The following is a 13,869-nucleotide window of genomic DNA, read 5'->3' on the forward strand; positions in this document are numbered from 1 at the left end:
GCCTTTGGCTCGGGTCCTGATTCCAGGGGCTCCACATCGGTCTCTCTGCTCAGCAGAGAGCCTGCTTCTCTTTCTCCCTCTGCCTGCCACTCCGCTTACTTGTGCTCTCTCTCTCTCTCTCTCTGTCAAATAAATAAATAAATAAATAAATAAATAAATAAAATTTTTTTAAAAAATGCTAAAAATAGTACAAAAAAACTGTTAGAACTAATAAATTTGGCAAAGTAGCAGTATACAAGTTTGACACATGAAAATCAGTTACATTTATGTTTGCTAATAATAAACAGTCTATAAAGGAAATTAACAAAGCAATTCCATTTACAATAGCATCAATAAACATAAAATACTTAGAAACTAACTTAACCAAGCAGGTGATAAACTTATAAAATAAAAATAATAAAACATTTCTGAAACAAATTAAAGAAGACATAAATAGACATCCCATATTCATGGATTGAAAGAAAATACAGTTAATATGTCAATGCTTAAAACAAAGCAACCTACAGATTTAATGTAATCCCTATCAAAATCCCAGTATCTTTTGCAGAAATAGATCCTTTCGAAAATTCATATAGAATCTTCAAAGACCCCCAAATCTTAAAAAGAAGAACAAAGTGGGGGCACCTGAGTGGCTCAGTCATTAAGCAGCTGCCTTTGGGTCAGATCATGATCCCAGGGTCCTGGGATCGAGCCTCACATCGGGCTCTCTGCTCAGTGAGGAGCCTGCTTCTCCCTCTCCCATTCCTTCTGTTTGTGTTTCCAGTCTTGCTGTGTCTCTCTCTGTCAAATAAATAAATAAATAAAATCTTAAAAAAGAAGAAGAAGAACAAAGCTTCCTGTTTTTAAATGTATCGCAGTAATAAAGACAAATGGACTAGAACAGAGACTAGAAATGAATCCTGTATAGATGGTCAAATGACTTCTGACAACAGTGCCAAGACTTTCAATGGGGAAAAGACAATCTTTTCAAGAAATAGTGCTGGAAAAACTGGATATCCATGTGCAAAAGAATGAAGTTGGACCTTATAGAATATCATATGAAAAAATTAACTTAGGATGGATTAATGACTTAAATGCAAGACCTAAAACTATAAAACTCCTAGAAGAAAAAATAGAGCAAAAGCTTTTCAATGTTGGATTTTTCAGTGACTTCTTGGATGTGACACCAAAGGCACAGGCAGTGAAAGACAAAATGGACTGGACTTCATGAAATTTAAAAAATATATACATCATCAGACACTACCAACAGAGCAAAAAGGCAACAATAGAATGGAAAAAATATTTGCAAATCATATATCTGATAAGGGATTAATATCCAGAATATATAGAAACTCCTAAAATTGAACAACCAAGCAAACCAAACAATCCAATTAAAAAATGGGCAAGGGGTCTGAATAGATATTTCTCCAAAGAATATATATGAATGGTCAATAAGCACATGAAATGATATTCAGCATCACTAAATGATCAGGCTAATCCAAATCCAAACTAGAACTAAATACCACCTCACACTCGTTAGACTTGCTACCCTTAAAAAAAACCCAGAAAAATAAAAGTTTAGATGAGGATGTGAAGCAGTTGGAATCCTTGCCCATCATTAGTGAGAATGTAAAATTATATAGCCTCTGTGATAAACAGCATGGCGGTTGTTCAAAAAATTAAAGACAGAATTACCATATAATCTTGCAGTTCCACCTGTATGTACATACTCAAAGTGGGATCTTGAAATGACATTTATACACTGATATACACCTCTCATTGAATTCACAATAGCTAACACATGAAAGCAATCCAAGGGTCCATTGACAGATGAATGGATAAGGAAAATTTGATGTATATATACATACAAGGGAATGTTCTTCAGCCTTAAAAAGAAAGAAAATTGACACCTGGTACCACGTGGATGAACCTTAAGGATATTATGTCAAGTGAAATCAGCCTGTCACAAAAAGACAAATATTGTTTGATGCCCCGTACATGATGTATTAGAGTAGTCAAAGTCATAGAGACAGAAAGTGGAATGGTGTTTGCCAGGGATTACAAGGAAGCAGAATGGGGAGTTAATGTTTAATGAGTAGAGTTTCAGCTTTGCAAGATGAAAAGGGTTCTGGATGTGATTGGTGGTGACCATTGCACAACAATGTAAATGTACTCAGAACCATGAACATACTTAAAAATGGTTAAGATAGTAAATTTTATGTCATGTGTATTTTACCACAATTAAAAACTGGGGAGAAAAGCAAGCTGAAGCATGGTATCAGTTACAGTTTTGGAAGATAGAAAAAGTAGAGTAAAATAACTTCATCCCAGTGGAACATACCATTCCAAATTCTTGCCTTTTGTTCATGGCCCGGAAGTAGCAACAATAAATGTGTATTGCCAGTTGTAACACTGATGTAGGAAAGACATTAAGGTTTGAAGCCAATAGCCAAGGAAGAATTCTTGAGGCATCTTTGGTGTAAAAAGGTGGTTTTGTTAAAGCACAGGGACAGGACCAATGGGTAGAAGTTGCTGAGGGGTGGTGACTTATATATTTTCAAGTGGTGAAGGGGCTCGGGATAGCATAAGTCTCTCCTGAATTTTGGAAGCAAGTTTTTCAGGACCTTGAGGAGGGTTAACTACTGTTGGGAAAAGGTCATTTAGTACTGTCCACTGAAACCTTAGTCATGAGACCCTCCAATATAGACCAGTGGGTCATATGCTTGGAGGATGAGTGCCAACATGTATCTTGGGGAGTAGAGATAAAGGAAGTTTCTAAAAGAATTTTTATACCTAAAGAAGACCTTCAGGTTCCTGGAGTCCTTAGTCCAGCTGAGACTGCCTTTTGCTCTTACCAAAGTGTCAGTATTGAGGCAGTTGAATCTCTAGAGGAATGTTACTCTGTCTCTTTCAAGGACTTGCCAATGGGCTATAAGTATTAAGGAAGTTTGAAATTTTTCTTCTGCCTTTGTTTCCCATATCAACAGTACTCATTTTAGAAGTCACAAAATATTTTATAATATAGAACAACTGAATATAGAATGATTTGAAGTAGAATTACTTGAACATGTAAAAATAATTTATTAGGGGGCATCTGGGTGGCTCATTGCATAAGCCTCTGCTTTCAGCTCAGGTCATGATCCCAGGGTCCTGGGACTGAGACTGCTTCTCTTTTTCTCACTCCTTCTGCTTATTCTCTGTCTCTTTCTCTGTTAAACAAATAAATAAAATCTTAAAAAAATAATTTATTGACAAGACAAGCAACAGCAACAGGATTGTAGTGTAAAGTTTAAAAAACGTCTTGGGATACATGTTCTGGAACAATGTATGGTTCTGATAGGTACCATCCACGCCCCTGGCACCCAGCAAGGAAGGTGTATTGTAAAAGAAAACTAATATTCCATGTTGCTTACCTGTAAAAAAATGATAGTAGTGAATTCCATGGCGAAAACAAGATGCCAGACTGTCTAGCTGATTTTTAAAAATAAACCAACTGAGTATGTGCATCATTTATTATTCCGGTAAGTTATTGTGGCAATATGTAGTTGTGACCAGAGACTCTTGAGAGCCCAACATGAAACAGACACCTTTCTCCTGACTGGGTGAATGAAGTTCTGTTTTCTCCCCCAGAAAATGCCAATTTCCCCACTGCACCCTTTGCTTCTTCCATTGGAAGCCACGGTGTGACCTTACGATGGAAACCTGCCAACATCTCTGGAGTAAAATACATCATTCAGTGGAAATACGCACAACTTCCTGGAAGCTGGACTTATACTGAGGTATGAAAAGTTGCCTATGTACATACACACAGATTTTTTTTCCCAAGTTACTAGAAGTTCCCAATTGCTACAGATTATTATAGGCATAAAGACATTCTAGAGAAGATTCAAGTATAAGATGAGTGGTTGGATTAGATGCACTCTTTTGTGGTCTTGAGCCACATGGTGCAGTGGGGATTCTATAAATGCTGATTATTAATCTTTCCCTGACATAGGCTGTGTCCAAGCTCTCATATGTGGTGGAGCCCCTGCACCCCTTCACTGAGTATGTTTTCCGAGTGGTCTGGATCTTCACAGCCCAGCTACAGCTGTATTCTCCGCCAAGTCCCAGTTATAGGACTCATCCTTACGGAGGTATGGTGTGTCTCTATCGCTCATGAAATAAGGAGATGATTCCAAAGCTTAAGTTTAGTTTGTTTCTATTTTAAATAATGAAATAAATTATTCCTTCATCCGTTGACCCATCTAGTAATTGAGTACCTAACCATGTACCCCATAGTGTTCTAGGGGCTCAGCGTGGCTCTGTGATCAGTACCACACTCCCTGGTCTTGTGAAGCTCATCTTTTGGTGGAGAAGACATGCTCTAAGCAGTTAACATAATATAATAACAAAATATAAGTACATTGTAAGTGGGAAAGTGCTGCTCTGTACAATGGTAAGAAGGGCGTTTTGAACAGGATCTGTCCATTAGGGGCTTGCAAATGGGGCACAAGGGTGACAGATGCTCAGGTCACAGTATTCAATGAGGTAGCAGAATAAGCCTCAAGAAGCCATGAACAGTTAAGGACAGTTTGATAGCAGAGAAGTAATTGTTTCACATGCTTCTGAAAAAGATAATTGCGAGAGAATGAGGCTGGGAAGCACAGGGGTACAGTAGCCATCCTGGAAGTTAGGATAATACTTGGACATTTTATCAGCCATGATATTAAAAAAAACATTGCATCTATCTTGGAGTGTTTTCTGATTTTTTTCTTTTGAAGATGTGACTTCCACACCGGGTAAAGGGGTCAAACCTAGAGCATTTGAGGGGAATGCATGTCTGGACATTGCAGGAGTGTCCTGTGGTACCCTTCCCCTCGGGGTTAGCTGACTGGGCCTGTGGGGATGGACTCCAGGCCAGGTGTTAGGTGTCCCGACTGCTCAGTTCTGGAGATGTGGCAGTGAGCACAGAGCCTCACACTGAACTAGGCTGTGGACCTACGCACAGCTAGACAGCTGAGAAGCTGGTGATGGCATTTTCCCTTTTCCCTGATTTACACTCCTTACTACTTGTCAGATTTTAGGCTGTGTGTGGCCACCTCTCCTGATTACTCCCTGACCATCCTCCAAAGCTTGGGTCAGACACTGGCTAGAACAATATTTGAAATGTTCCAGATTGGAGTGGAATATATGGATATTTCTTTGCTCAAAGCAATGCCTCATGTATTCCAATAGTGCCAGGAGATTTTCTGATGCTGGAGAGGTAATATGATCCAGGGCCCATGGCTTCAAATCAAAATAATAAGAAGGCAAATTTTGCCTTCTGGTTCTGAGCCTTTCTCCTGGATTCGCAAGCCTTCATGTCCTCCAAGTATTCCAGACCTACACTGGGTGACATTTCTGTGGATAGACCTCATTCCTCAATTCCTTCTCACTTTTCTTTCTTTCTTTTTTTTTTTTTTTTTAAAGATTTTATTTATTTATTTGACAGACAGAGATCATAAGTAGGCAGAGAGGCAGGCAGAGAGAGACGAGGAAGCAGGCTCCCCGCTGAGCAGAGAGCCCGATGCGGGGCTCCATCCCAGGACCCTGGGATCATGACCTGAGCCAAAGGCAGAGGCTTAACCCACTGAGCTGCCCAGGTGCCCCTCTTCTCACTTTTCTAGCCACGTTAAAACGTATAGTTACCTGTTTTGTGATCCATGCCTCATGGCCCTCTTCTCCTTTCGTGATGGGAAATGTATGATTTAGGTAGTATTATTACCTTTTAATTGAGGCCCTTATGAAAATAATTTCTTAACCAAGTAGAATGGTTAATAGGCAAGGAATATCTTGCCCACCCTGACTGACCTTTCGGGGAGGACTTTTGTGGGAGAGATTCGGACATTAATCACAGCTCACCTTGCGGGTGGCATACAACTTGCTCGAAGTGGAATGGATCATATCTGAGCATTGACCCTAATGAATTGGGTTTTTTAGACTTCTTGATTTCAATTAGTGAAAGATGATTCATACCTCTTGGTTCGCCAAGGTGACTGAGTGCAGGGAGCCGAGGAGTGGACACAATGATGTTTGTGTTTGCCAAAGATTGGTCTGAGAGTTAAGGAGGAATCATATTGGAGAAAGGCTGACAGAGCAATAAATGGTCTTTTTTTTTTTTTTAAGATCTTATTTATTTATTTGACACAAAGAGGGATAGTGAGACAGAGAGCACAAACTGGGGCAATGGCTGGCAGAGGGAGAGGGAGAAGCAGGCTCCCCGCTGAGCAGAGAGCCCTACCCTCTGGCTCCATCCCTGGATGCTGGGATCGCGACCTGAGCTGAAGGCAGAGCTTTTAACTAAAGACTGAGCCCCCTAGGTGCCCCTAAACAGGCGTTTTAAAAACCCACCCAATGTGAAGGCTGCACTGTCTTATTTCTGCCAACTCTCCTGAGTCAGGTGTGGCTGAGTTGGAGACTGTTTGCCAACAGTGCTCAAGGGAGGGAAGTCTACACAAGAAAGAAGTGACATCAGAGAGTGTCTTTCTACAGGAAGAGGAAATGAAAGGGTGTGGTTTCAGGGGGCTGGAGGTATGAAAATAGGTGGAGGCAGGAATGGCAGGCAGGCTGTTAGAGCTTTTGTTTTTCTTTCCGTTCTTTGCTACTTTGGTAGCTTTTTAAGTCTAGAAGTGAATGCTTAATTAATTAATACGTGTTCCTTTAATCCCTCATAAGGGAGAGGATGCTGCTCAAGCACAGTGAACCTGGATTCCTAGGGACCTTGGGAGCTGCGGGAAGGACGGGCGGTCCGGGTCCACAGAGCTGATGTCAGCAAGAGGGAGGCACACTGTTCTAATTCAGGCTTCTCTGAGCCCGTATCTTCAGCTGTGACTGGTCAGGCTTTAGCAAGCACTCCAGTGAGTGAAAAGGCCCACGATTTAGATTTACTTCCTTCAACTCCTATTAATCATTGACTCCTGTTTTGTTATAGATTCTCTTCTCCTTAGGAACTGGGTCCCGCCCCACAGTTTCAACTCACTCCGATCTCTGCAGACTTCGGATAAGTGTGTTCTAGACATTTATCCTCTTTGCATCCCTGCCCCTTTATAAATTAGATGCAAAGAAAATACGTTCAGTCGAGGCCCTTAGGAAGGTAGCCAACTGGTCTCATTTAGGGAACAGGACTTGCAGCTCCTAGCTGTAGTACCACCTTCTATCCTTTATTTTGAATATTAATAAAAATATTCAATTTACACTTCAAAAAGATAAGACTCTTTTCCCCATGCTATTTACATTTTTTTGGTTGTACAGTTTCCTGCTCACTGTGTCACCATTACCTCTTCTAGTTCCTGAGACTGCGCCTTCCATTAGAAATATTGAGAGCTCGAGTCCAGACACCGTGGAAGTCAGTTGGGCTCCACCCCAATTCCCAGGAGGACCCATTTTGGGTTACAACTTAAGGCTGATCAGCAAAAATCAACAATTAGATTCAGGGACACAGAGAACCAGTTTTCAGTTTTACTCCACTCTACCAAATACCACTTACAGGTAAGAACGAAGTAGGTCAAGGAAGACGGAGCCAACATGGCTGTGGACATGATCATTATTTAAGAAATAATGGCCCCAAAGTCATTTAAATGTATTTGGAAAACTCCCATTGACTTTGTGCCGTTGGGTTGATGTTACTGTAATTTTCCTCAAGTTTGTATGTTTGTTGGACTACAGTGTCCTAAGCAAAAACATTCTGAAGTATTTCTTTTGTATTCAGGGGGTCCTTACAAATAGCACCCATAAAGATATTACAAACACCATAAATACCATTTCTTCATTTAACCCAACAGGAAAAAAAGAAGGAGGTGAAATTCCGTTAGTGGTCTTTTTTCATTAACCATTAGGGGAATTATTTTATTATTGTTAGCTTTTCCAGCATTTACTGAGGCCTCTTTAAATTAGGGTAGGAATGGGGGTCATGCAGATAGCAGAGTTCAGTTTTTGACCCCTGTGACCCTGAGCTGTTCTCTGGGGAATGCAAACAAGGTCGTGATTGATGGTCATCTCAGGGCTGAGCCCTGGGACTGGGTAACTAGATACATGCATTGCCACATTGTTCTTTAAATAGAAATATTATTGCTCCTTCTCTTTTTATCTCATGTTCACACCATGCCATGTGAAACACATCTCTCTAAATTGTTTTTGGAATAGGTTTTCCATTGCTGCTGTAAATGAAGTTGGTGAGGGACCAGAAGCAGAATCTAGTATTTCCACTTTATCCTCAGCAGGTACAACCTGGGAGTGCCCCTTCTGTTACTCGGGAACTGGGGGTGTGGCAAGGGTGGGTTCAGATCTCAGAGTCCTGGCTCATCTGGTTGGTCCCAAGAACCCTACCTCTTCTCCCCAAATCAACACTGTCTTTTGGGACTTGGTAAGCTCCAATTTTAAATGAATCCCATTGAGTAGTTGACCAAATAGAAGTTACTGGACCCAAAGATTTTAAATGAGCATGTAGGAATTTTAGAATTTGAATGAAAAATTTAGGGATAAGAAAATGGCCTCATACAAATCCTTAGTTTCAGATGAAACACTCGTGATTATGACTTACCTTGAGTGCTTAGGGATACGTGTCATCTTTCTGCCCTCTCCCCCATTTTGTACTAGGTATCATCAATTAATACATATCAGGTACCTTTTTCTTCCATTCTCCGTTAGGTTTTTAAATGTATCTGGTCTTAATAATTTAAATTTTATTGTTTCAAATATTCAATATACCAAGTTAGCTTTTGTTATTATTTTGTAAGTACTATTTTTTTTTCACTTTGGCATATGAATGAGTGCCTGAGAGATTGAATACTTATTGTATGATGCCTGTGTGGGAAACACAAGAAAAGAAAATGCTTTCTAAGAAGCACTGGAAATATTCTGGGGACATGAGTAGGAGCCTTGAACAACACAGAAAGATTCAGGATTCTAGGAATCTGTTTTCTATTTTCACCAGAATTCCTTTGCTGAATGGACAGCCCTTTGCCCCAATCTGCACACGTCTTTGGTATTGAGTGTCTGCTATCGCCAGCCTTTGGTTTTTTGGCTGTTGCAGGACTCTAGGAAAGGAGAGGCATTTTTGTTATGCAAGAAGCATCGAGGGACGAGTTAAATATAGAGCAGGTTTAAGGCTGTTGTTCCTGCAATTATTGCATAACTTTAATTAATTGCCCTTCATGGACGCACCCTGCACCAGTCTCCAGCTGAGTGGGACGTCAAGCAGAGTTCTGCAGTCCTCAGATTTCATTGCTCTAAGGACTTTTCTCTGGCCTCAAAGGGAGAGATACTTGAAGACCAAACAGAGACAACCAATGTCTGTCTGGTGTTACGCAACAGCCCAGTCTGGTGGGGGCTGGACCACCTCCCTGGAGCAGTCATATTCTCAGGGCTGTGGATAATGAGCTGAGCTCTGGCTGGCCCAATGCGTTGAGAATGGTGATCCCTTACGTGGTGTGATTTTGTCAGCGTTTAGGGGCACATACATATAAAGCCTACTTGATTGACCTTATACAGCCCGCCCCCCATCATGGAATGATGTGATTTATGCTGCAGTTGAAATGCCCCTGGTGCCTTCAGAGAAAAATCTGACCAGCCTCTTTTGAGCATTAGTTGCCTTGCTTTGAAGGGTGGTAATGATTTTTTTGTGTGTCGATGTGCATGTGGTTGGTCTGCCTATAAATCATGTTATTGTTTTAGTTCAAGAAGAGGAACAGTGGCTCTTTTTATCCAGAAAAGCTTCTGTAAGAAAGAGATCTTTAAAACATTTAGTAGATGAAGCCCATTGCCTTCAGTCAGAGGCCATACACCATAATATTACAGGTCAGTATGATCGAAAGAAATGTTTCCTTCGTGAGAAAAAAAAAGACCCAGACTGACTTCTATTTTGGTCTCCTTATTGAAAATTAAAGAAATAAATTTTCTGTCACATAAAGTTCTTTTTGATTGTGATATTGTAACACACATGTGTTTGTATGGCTCTTCTAGGAATATCCGTTAATGGTCACCAGCAAGCCATCTATTTCTCAGAAGGGACTCTCATATGGATGAAAGGGGTTGCCAACATGTCTGATGTGTCTGACCTGAGAATATTTTACAGAGGTTCAGGATTAATTTCTTCCATCTCCGTAGATTGGCTTTATCAGAAAATGTATTTCATCATGGATGAACTGGTTAGTCTGATTTAATGTGAATAATTAGATATTGACACTCACATGCATATCTTGATGTATCTACAGGGAAACATAGTTCTTTCACTCAGTAAATACTCATTGAGTATTTACTGGGTTTTAGACATTAGGTTGGCACTGAGTCCTAGATCTGGTCTATAGGAAGGTCTGGACTTTGCCTAAGATGAGTCCTGACCTACTGTTAAATCATCTTTATTTGTAATTTTTCAAAGCCATGAGTTTATTGCATTAATGATAATTCATTTTTCATAAGAGAGTGGTGGTACCTGTGCTATCACTGGGTAAGACCACCGATCATGAGGAAAATCAGCTGTAGGCATTTTAAATTATATAATAAACAAGGGTAACTTCAGTAGTCTCAGAAAGTACCGTATTACTGAAATCTTTGAGAAGATAGTCCTGATGTGTTTCAACATTCCTTCTTTCAAAGGGACAGGATTATTACAATCACCATGACTGGAAGTCTATAAACTTGGATACAGCGTAAATCTTAAAAATAGTTGAGGAGTGTCTGGCCAGCTCAGTCGGTAGAGCTTATTACTCTTGATCTCAGGGTTTTAAGTTTGGGCCCCATTTTGGGTGTAGAAATTATTAAAAAAAAAAAAAGAAAAAAATCTTAAAAAAATTCGATTGGTTCCACAAACTAAAAAAATAGGTATTTGTATTTCATTGATATAAACAGGATGCACATCTGTTAGGATATAAGATATAAAACAGACTTTTATGAGGTTTTTTTTTTTATACTTTGAAAAGTGATCAGTGACTAGTACAATTCTAAGCACAGAACAGGTGCTCAGGAAATACATGTGCTTGGGGAGGGGATGGGAGGTGGGGGACGCATTAAAAAAGAAATACTTTTTGGCCAAACTGAATACAGACAGACACTGATCTACGGATACATGCTTGATTCTCTAGGTGTATGTCTGTGATTTAGGAAACTGCTCGAACGTTGAGGAAATTACTCCTCCCTCAATTACTGCACCTCAGAAAATTGTGGCTGATTCGTACAATGGGTAAGTGTTAGCCTTATGAGTTCTCTTCCTTGGCAAGAATCGTTGGGAAACTTGCTTGATAATGAAACATCATAGAACCAGAGAAGGCAATCTATGCATCTTATTTCAAAGATAATTAAATCTAGGCAAAGTTTGGATTTGAGAGAGAGAGGGCAGAAGCTGGGGAGAGAGGCAGAGGCAGAGGGAGAAGCAGACTCCTCCTGAGCAGGGAGCCAGACACTGGGCTTGATCCCAAGATCCTGGGATCATGACCTGAGCCAAAGGCAGCCGTTTAAGTGGCTGAGTCACCCAGGTACCCCAGTGAATTGATCTTTAAAAAAAAAAAAAAGGTTGCTCATTATTGATCTGAAATAAAATTCTCTATTCACATTTACTCATAGTTTACTGGGTACTTATTTTGTCTTACTTTGTCTTGTTACTTAAGTTTTAATGAATCACTGATTCGAGAAACACCATGTTGTAGGGTTGTAGTCCTTTGGACTCCCTGAATCTTGTTTTTCTCATTTGTAATAGTGTAGGATCCTATGAGATGGAATTTGCTGCTGGCATTAACCCCAAATGATTTGTTGTATAAATAAACTTCACCCACTAAATAAATAATAATAAATAAAATATTATCTATAATAAATGTAATAAAGGTAATAAACTTCACCCACTAAATCAGTCACTCAAAATGCATCTCAGTGAGGTCTTTGGTGGCTCTTTTTTCCATTAGATAAAATTGATTTGTGCTTAGATTTTGAACTGTGACTAGAAATGATGATAATATTAATTGGTAATTCTAAGTGTATTACTTCCAAAAATTCATTTAAGTCTTATTCAACCCTATGAGCTAGGCACTTTTATTATCTCAGTTTTATGGCTAGGAAGGCACAGGTTAGTAATTGCTCAAGACCACACAGCTCTTTTGCAATGAAGCCAGTATTTGACCTCTAGGACGTCTTCTGATCATCTCCTTATACACTAATAGAGTTTCTGTAAGATTCAGCATATAACTTTTAGCAACACTTTGTATGTAGTATCCCTAAGGAATTCCAGATGTGTGAAATCACTTATTCTCCTGGCATTAGAAGTGGTTTCCTCTATGCTGTTATTTGCACCATTGAATTGTTCACTCATTGAGTTTGTCCTTACTCTAAACCTCTTTCCTTCTTCCCCACCCTGCTTCTTCTCCTTCTCACCCCTTCCCTTTCCCTTACTCACCCACCCCAGCTCTGTGCACCTTCCCTCTCCAAAGTGGCCATGAGGGTTGAAAACCTGCCTTCTCTCTGCTTTGGTGCAAGGATTGTAATCTTCACCCTAAATCTTCTTCCTCTTGTCTACTCTGAAGTCCATCTATGTTCCCTTAATAGCTTTGAAGTTGGGAAACTAAAGCAAACAATTAAGGGCCAAGTTCTTTCTGCTTTTTGCCTGCTACAACCCTCTCTTAAGGAAAAGAACATAGCTTCACATCTCAACATAAAATTTATATTTCAGTATGTTATTTTAGCACAGGGGTGGAGCATATTGCTAAAGATTTGGAGTAGTCATGGAGGAGAACAGGGATGGGACTGAATAGGACAAGGAAAATAATTTGACAGTCATGATGAGAGGTTGTAACCCTGTCAGTTCTGGGGTTGTGAGAAGAGAGATTTACTAAGAAGAAGTATACTTTTATTTATTTATTTATTTATTTATTTGAGAGAGAGAGGGATGGGGTGAGGCAAAGGGACAGGGAGAGAGAGACTCTTAAGCAGTCTCCATGCCCCATGTGGAGCCCAATTGCGGGGCTTGATCTCATGATCCTGAGATCTTGACCTGAGCCAGAATTAAGAGTCAGACGCTTAACTGACTGAGCCACCTAGGTGCCCCAGCAGAAGTGTACTTTTGTTAATATCTGTTTCCATGATTACAAATTCTAAATTAGCTTCAACCAGATTAATAGTTTTATGTTTTTTTTTTAAATTTTATTTACAATGAAATATTTTGGTGATATTTTCTGTTTCACTATTAATAATGCACCTGCACCATTATCATGAGATTGGCTCCAAATTAGGTAGTTTTTTTTAATTCTTCCACTGGCTGCTTCAAGCACCTGGGTGGTCCATCCTAGCTGTTTTGCTGTCTTGTGGGGTATTTCTTCATGATTTGTAAAATGATAGCTCTATTGACCTACACTTAATTGTAAATATTAAATGAGGAACGTAGCCCACTATAAAATGCAAGGTAATTTTGCTAGATATTTATAGCAAAATAGTAACTGGTTTTGAAAAACGGGTTAAACGTTTTTGCTTTCTCTTATTTTATCCTTTACAATGCTTGGGGAAAATGTATAGAAAGAATTAGATTTAAGAATATGTGCATTTTGGAGAGAAGTGTTTTACAATAAAAGATATGTTTAGTCATGTCATTTTTATATACTATGCTTTCCTTTGAAAGCAGGCTTCATTAGAAAATCTTGAAGACCCTTTCTCTTCTTAAATTCTGATTCCTGGTAAGTCACTTATCTAATTGAAAGACAAAGCATTGTAAGCAAGGCTGAAATTTTCCAGTGTTCCAGCTTCTAACTTAATTGAATAGTGCATATCTTTAGTAAGTACCTTTACCCTTGTGCACCTTGGGACACCCTCGGCTTAGCGACTGGTGAGATAAACGGTTCTGATTGCATCACAGGACAAAGCAGGGGGCTGAGGTTACTCATCTGCGCTTGCATTGGA

The 13,869-nt window shown here is 39.6% G+C and overlaps 1 protein-coding gene across 3 annotated transcripts in view; it reads left to right on the plus strand.

Moving 5' to 3' along the window:
• The window catches only part of ROS1 (ROS proto-oncogene 1, receptor tyrosine kinase), a 134,145-nt gene that overhangs the window by 18,928 nt on the left and 101,348 nt on the right, over nucleotides 1-13,869 (plus strand). For all 3 annotated transcript variants that reach the window (XR_014311894.1, XM_082731017.1, XM_082731016.1), the window contains 7 exons: nucleotides 3,610-3,758; nucleotides 3,974-4,112; nucleotides 7,284-7,485; nucleotides 8,140-8,216; nucleotides 9,670-9,792; nucleotides 9,958-10,142; nucleotides 11,076-11,173. Coding sequence is in view for 2 of the 3 variants with exons in the window: in XM_082731017.1 (XP_082587143.1) it covers nucleotides 3,610-3,758; nucleotides 3,974-4,112; nucleotides 7,284-7,485; nucleotides 8,140-8,216; nucleotides 9,670-9,792; nucleotides 9,958-10,142; nucleotides 11,076-11,173 (973 nt within the window). In the remaining variant the exon portion in view is untranslated. The remainder of the gene's footprint in view (nucleotides 1-3,609; nucleotides 3,759-3,973; nucleotides 4,113-7,283; nucleotides 7,486-8,139; nucleotides 8,217-9,669; nucleotides 9,793-9,957; nucleotides 10,143-11,075; nucleotides 11,174-13,869) is intronic.

The sequence above is a fragment of the Mustela nivalis genome (assembly GCF_964662115.1).
Source record: "Mustela nivalis genome assembly, chromosome: 5".
Classification (NCBI taxonomy): Eukaryota; Metazoa; Chordata; class Mammalia; order Carnivora; family Mustelidae; genus Mustela; species Mustela nivalis.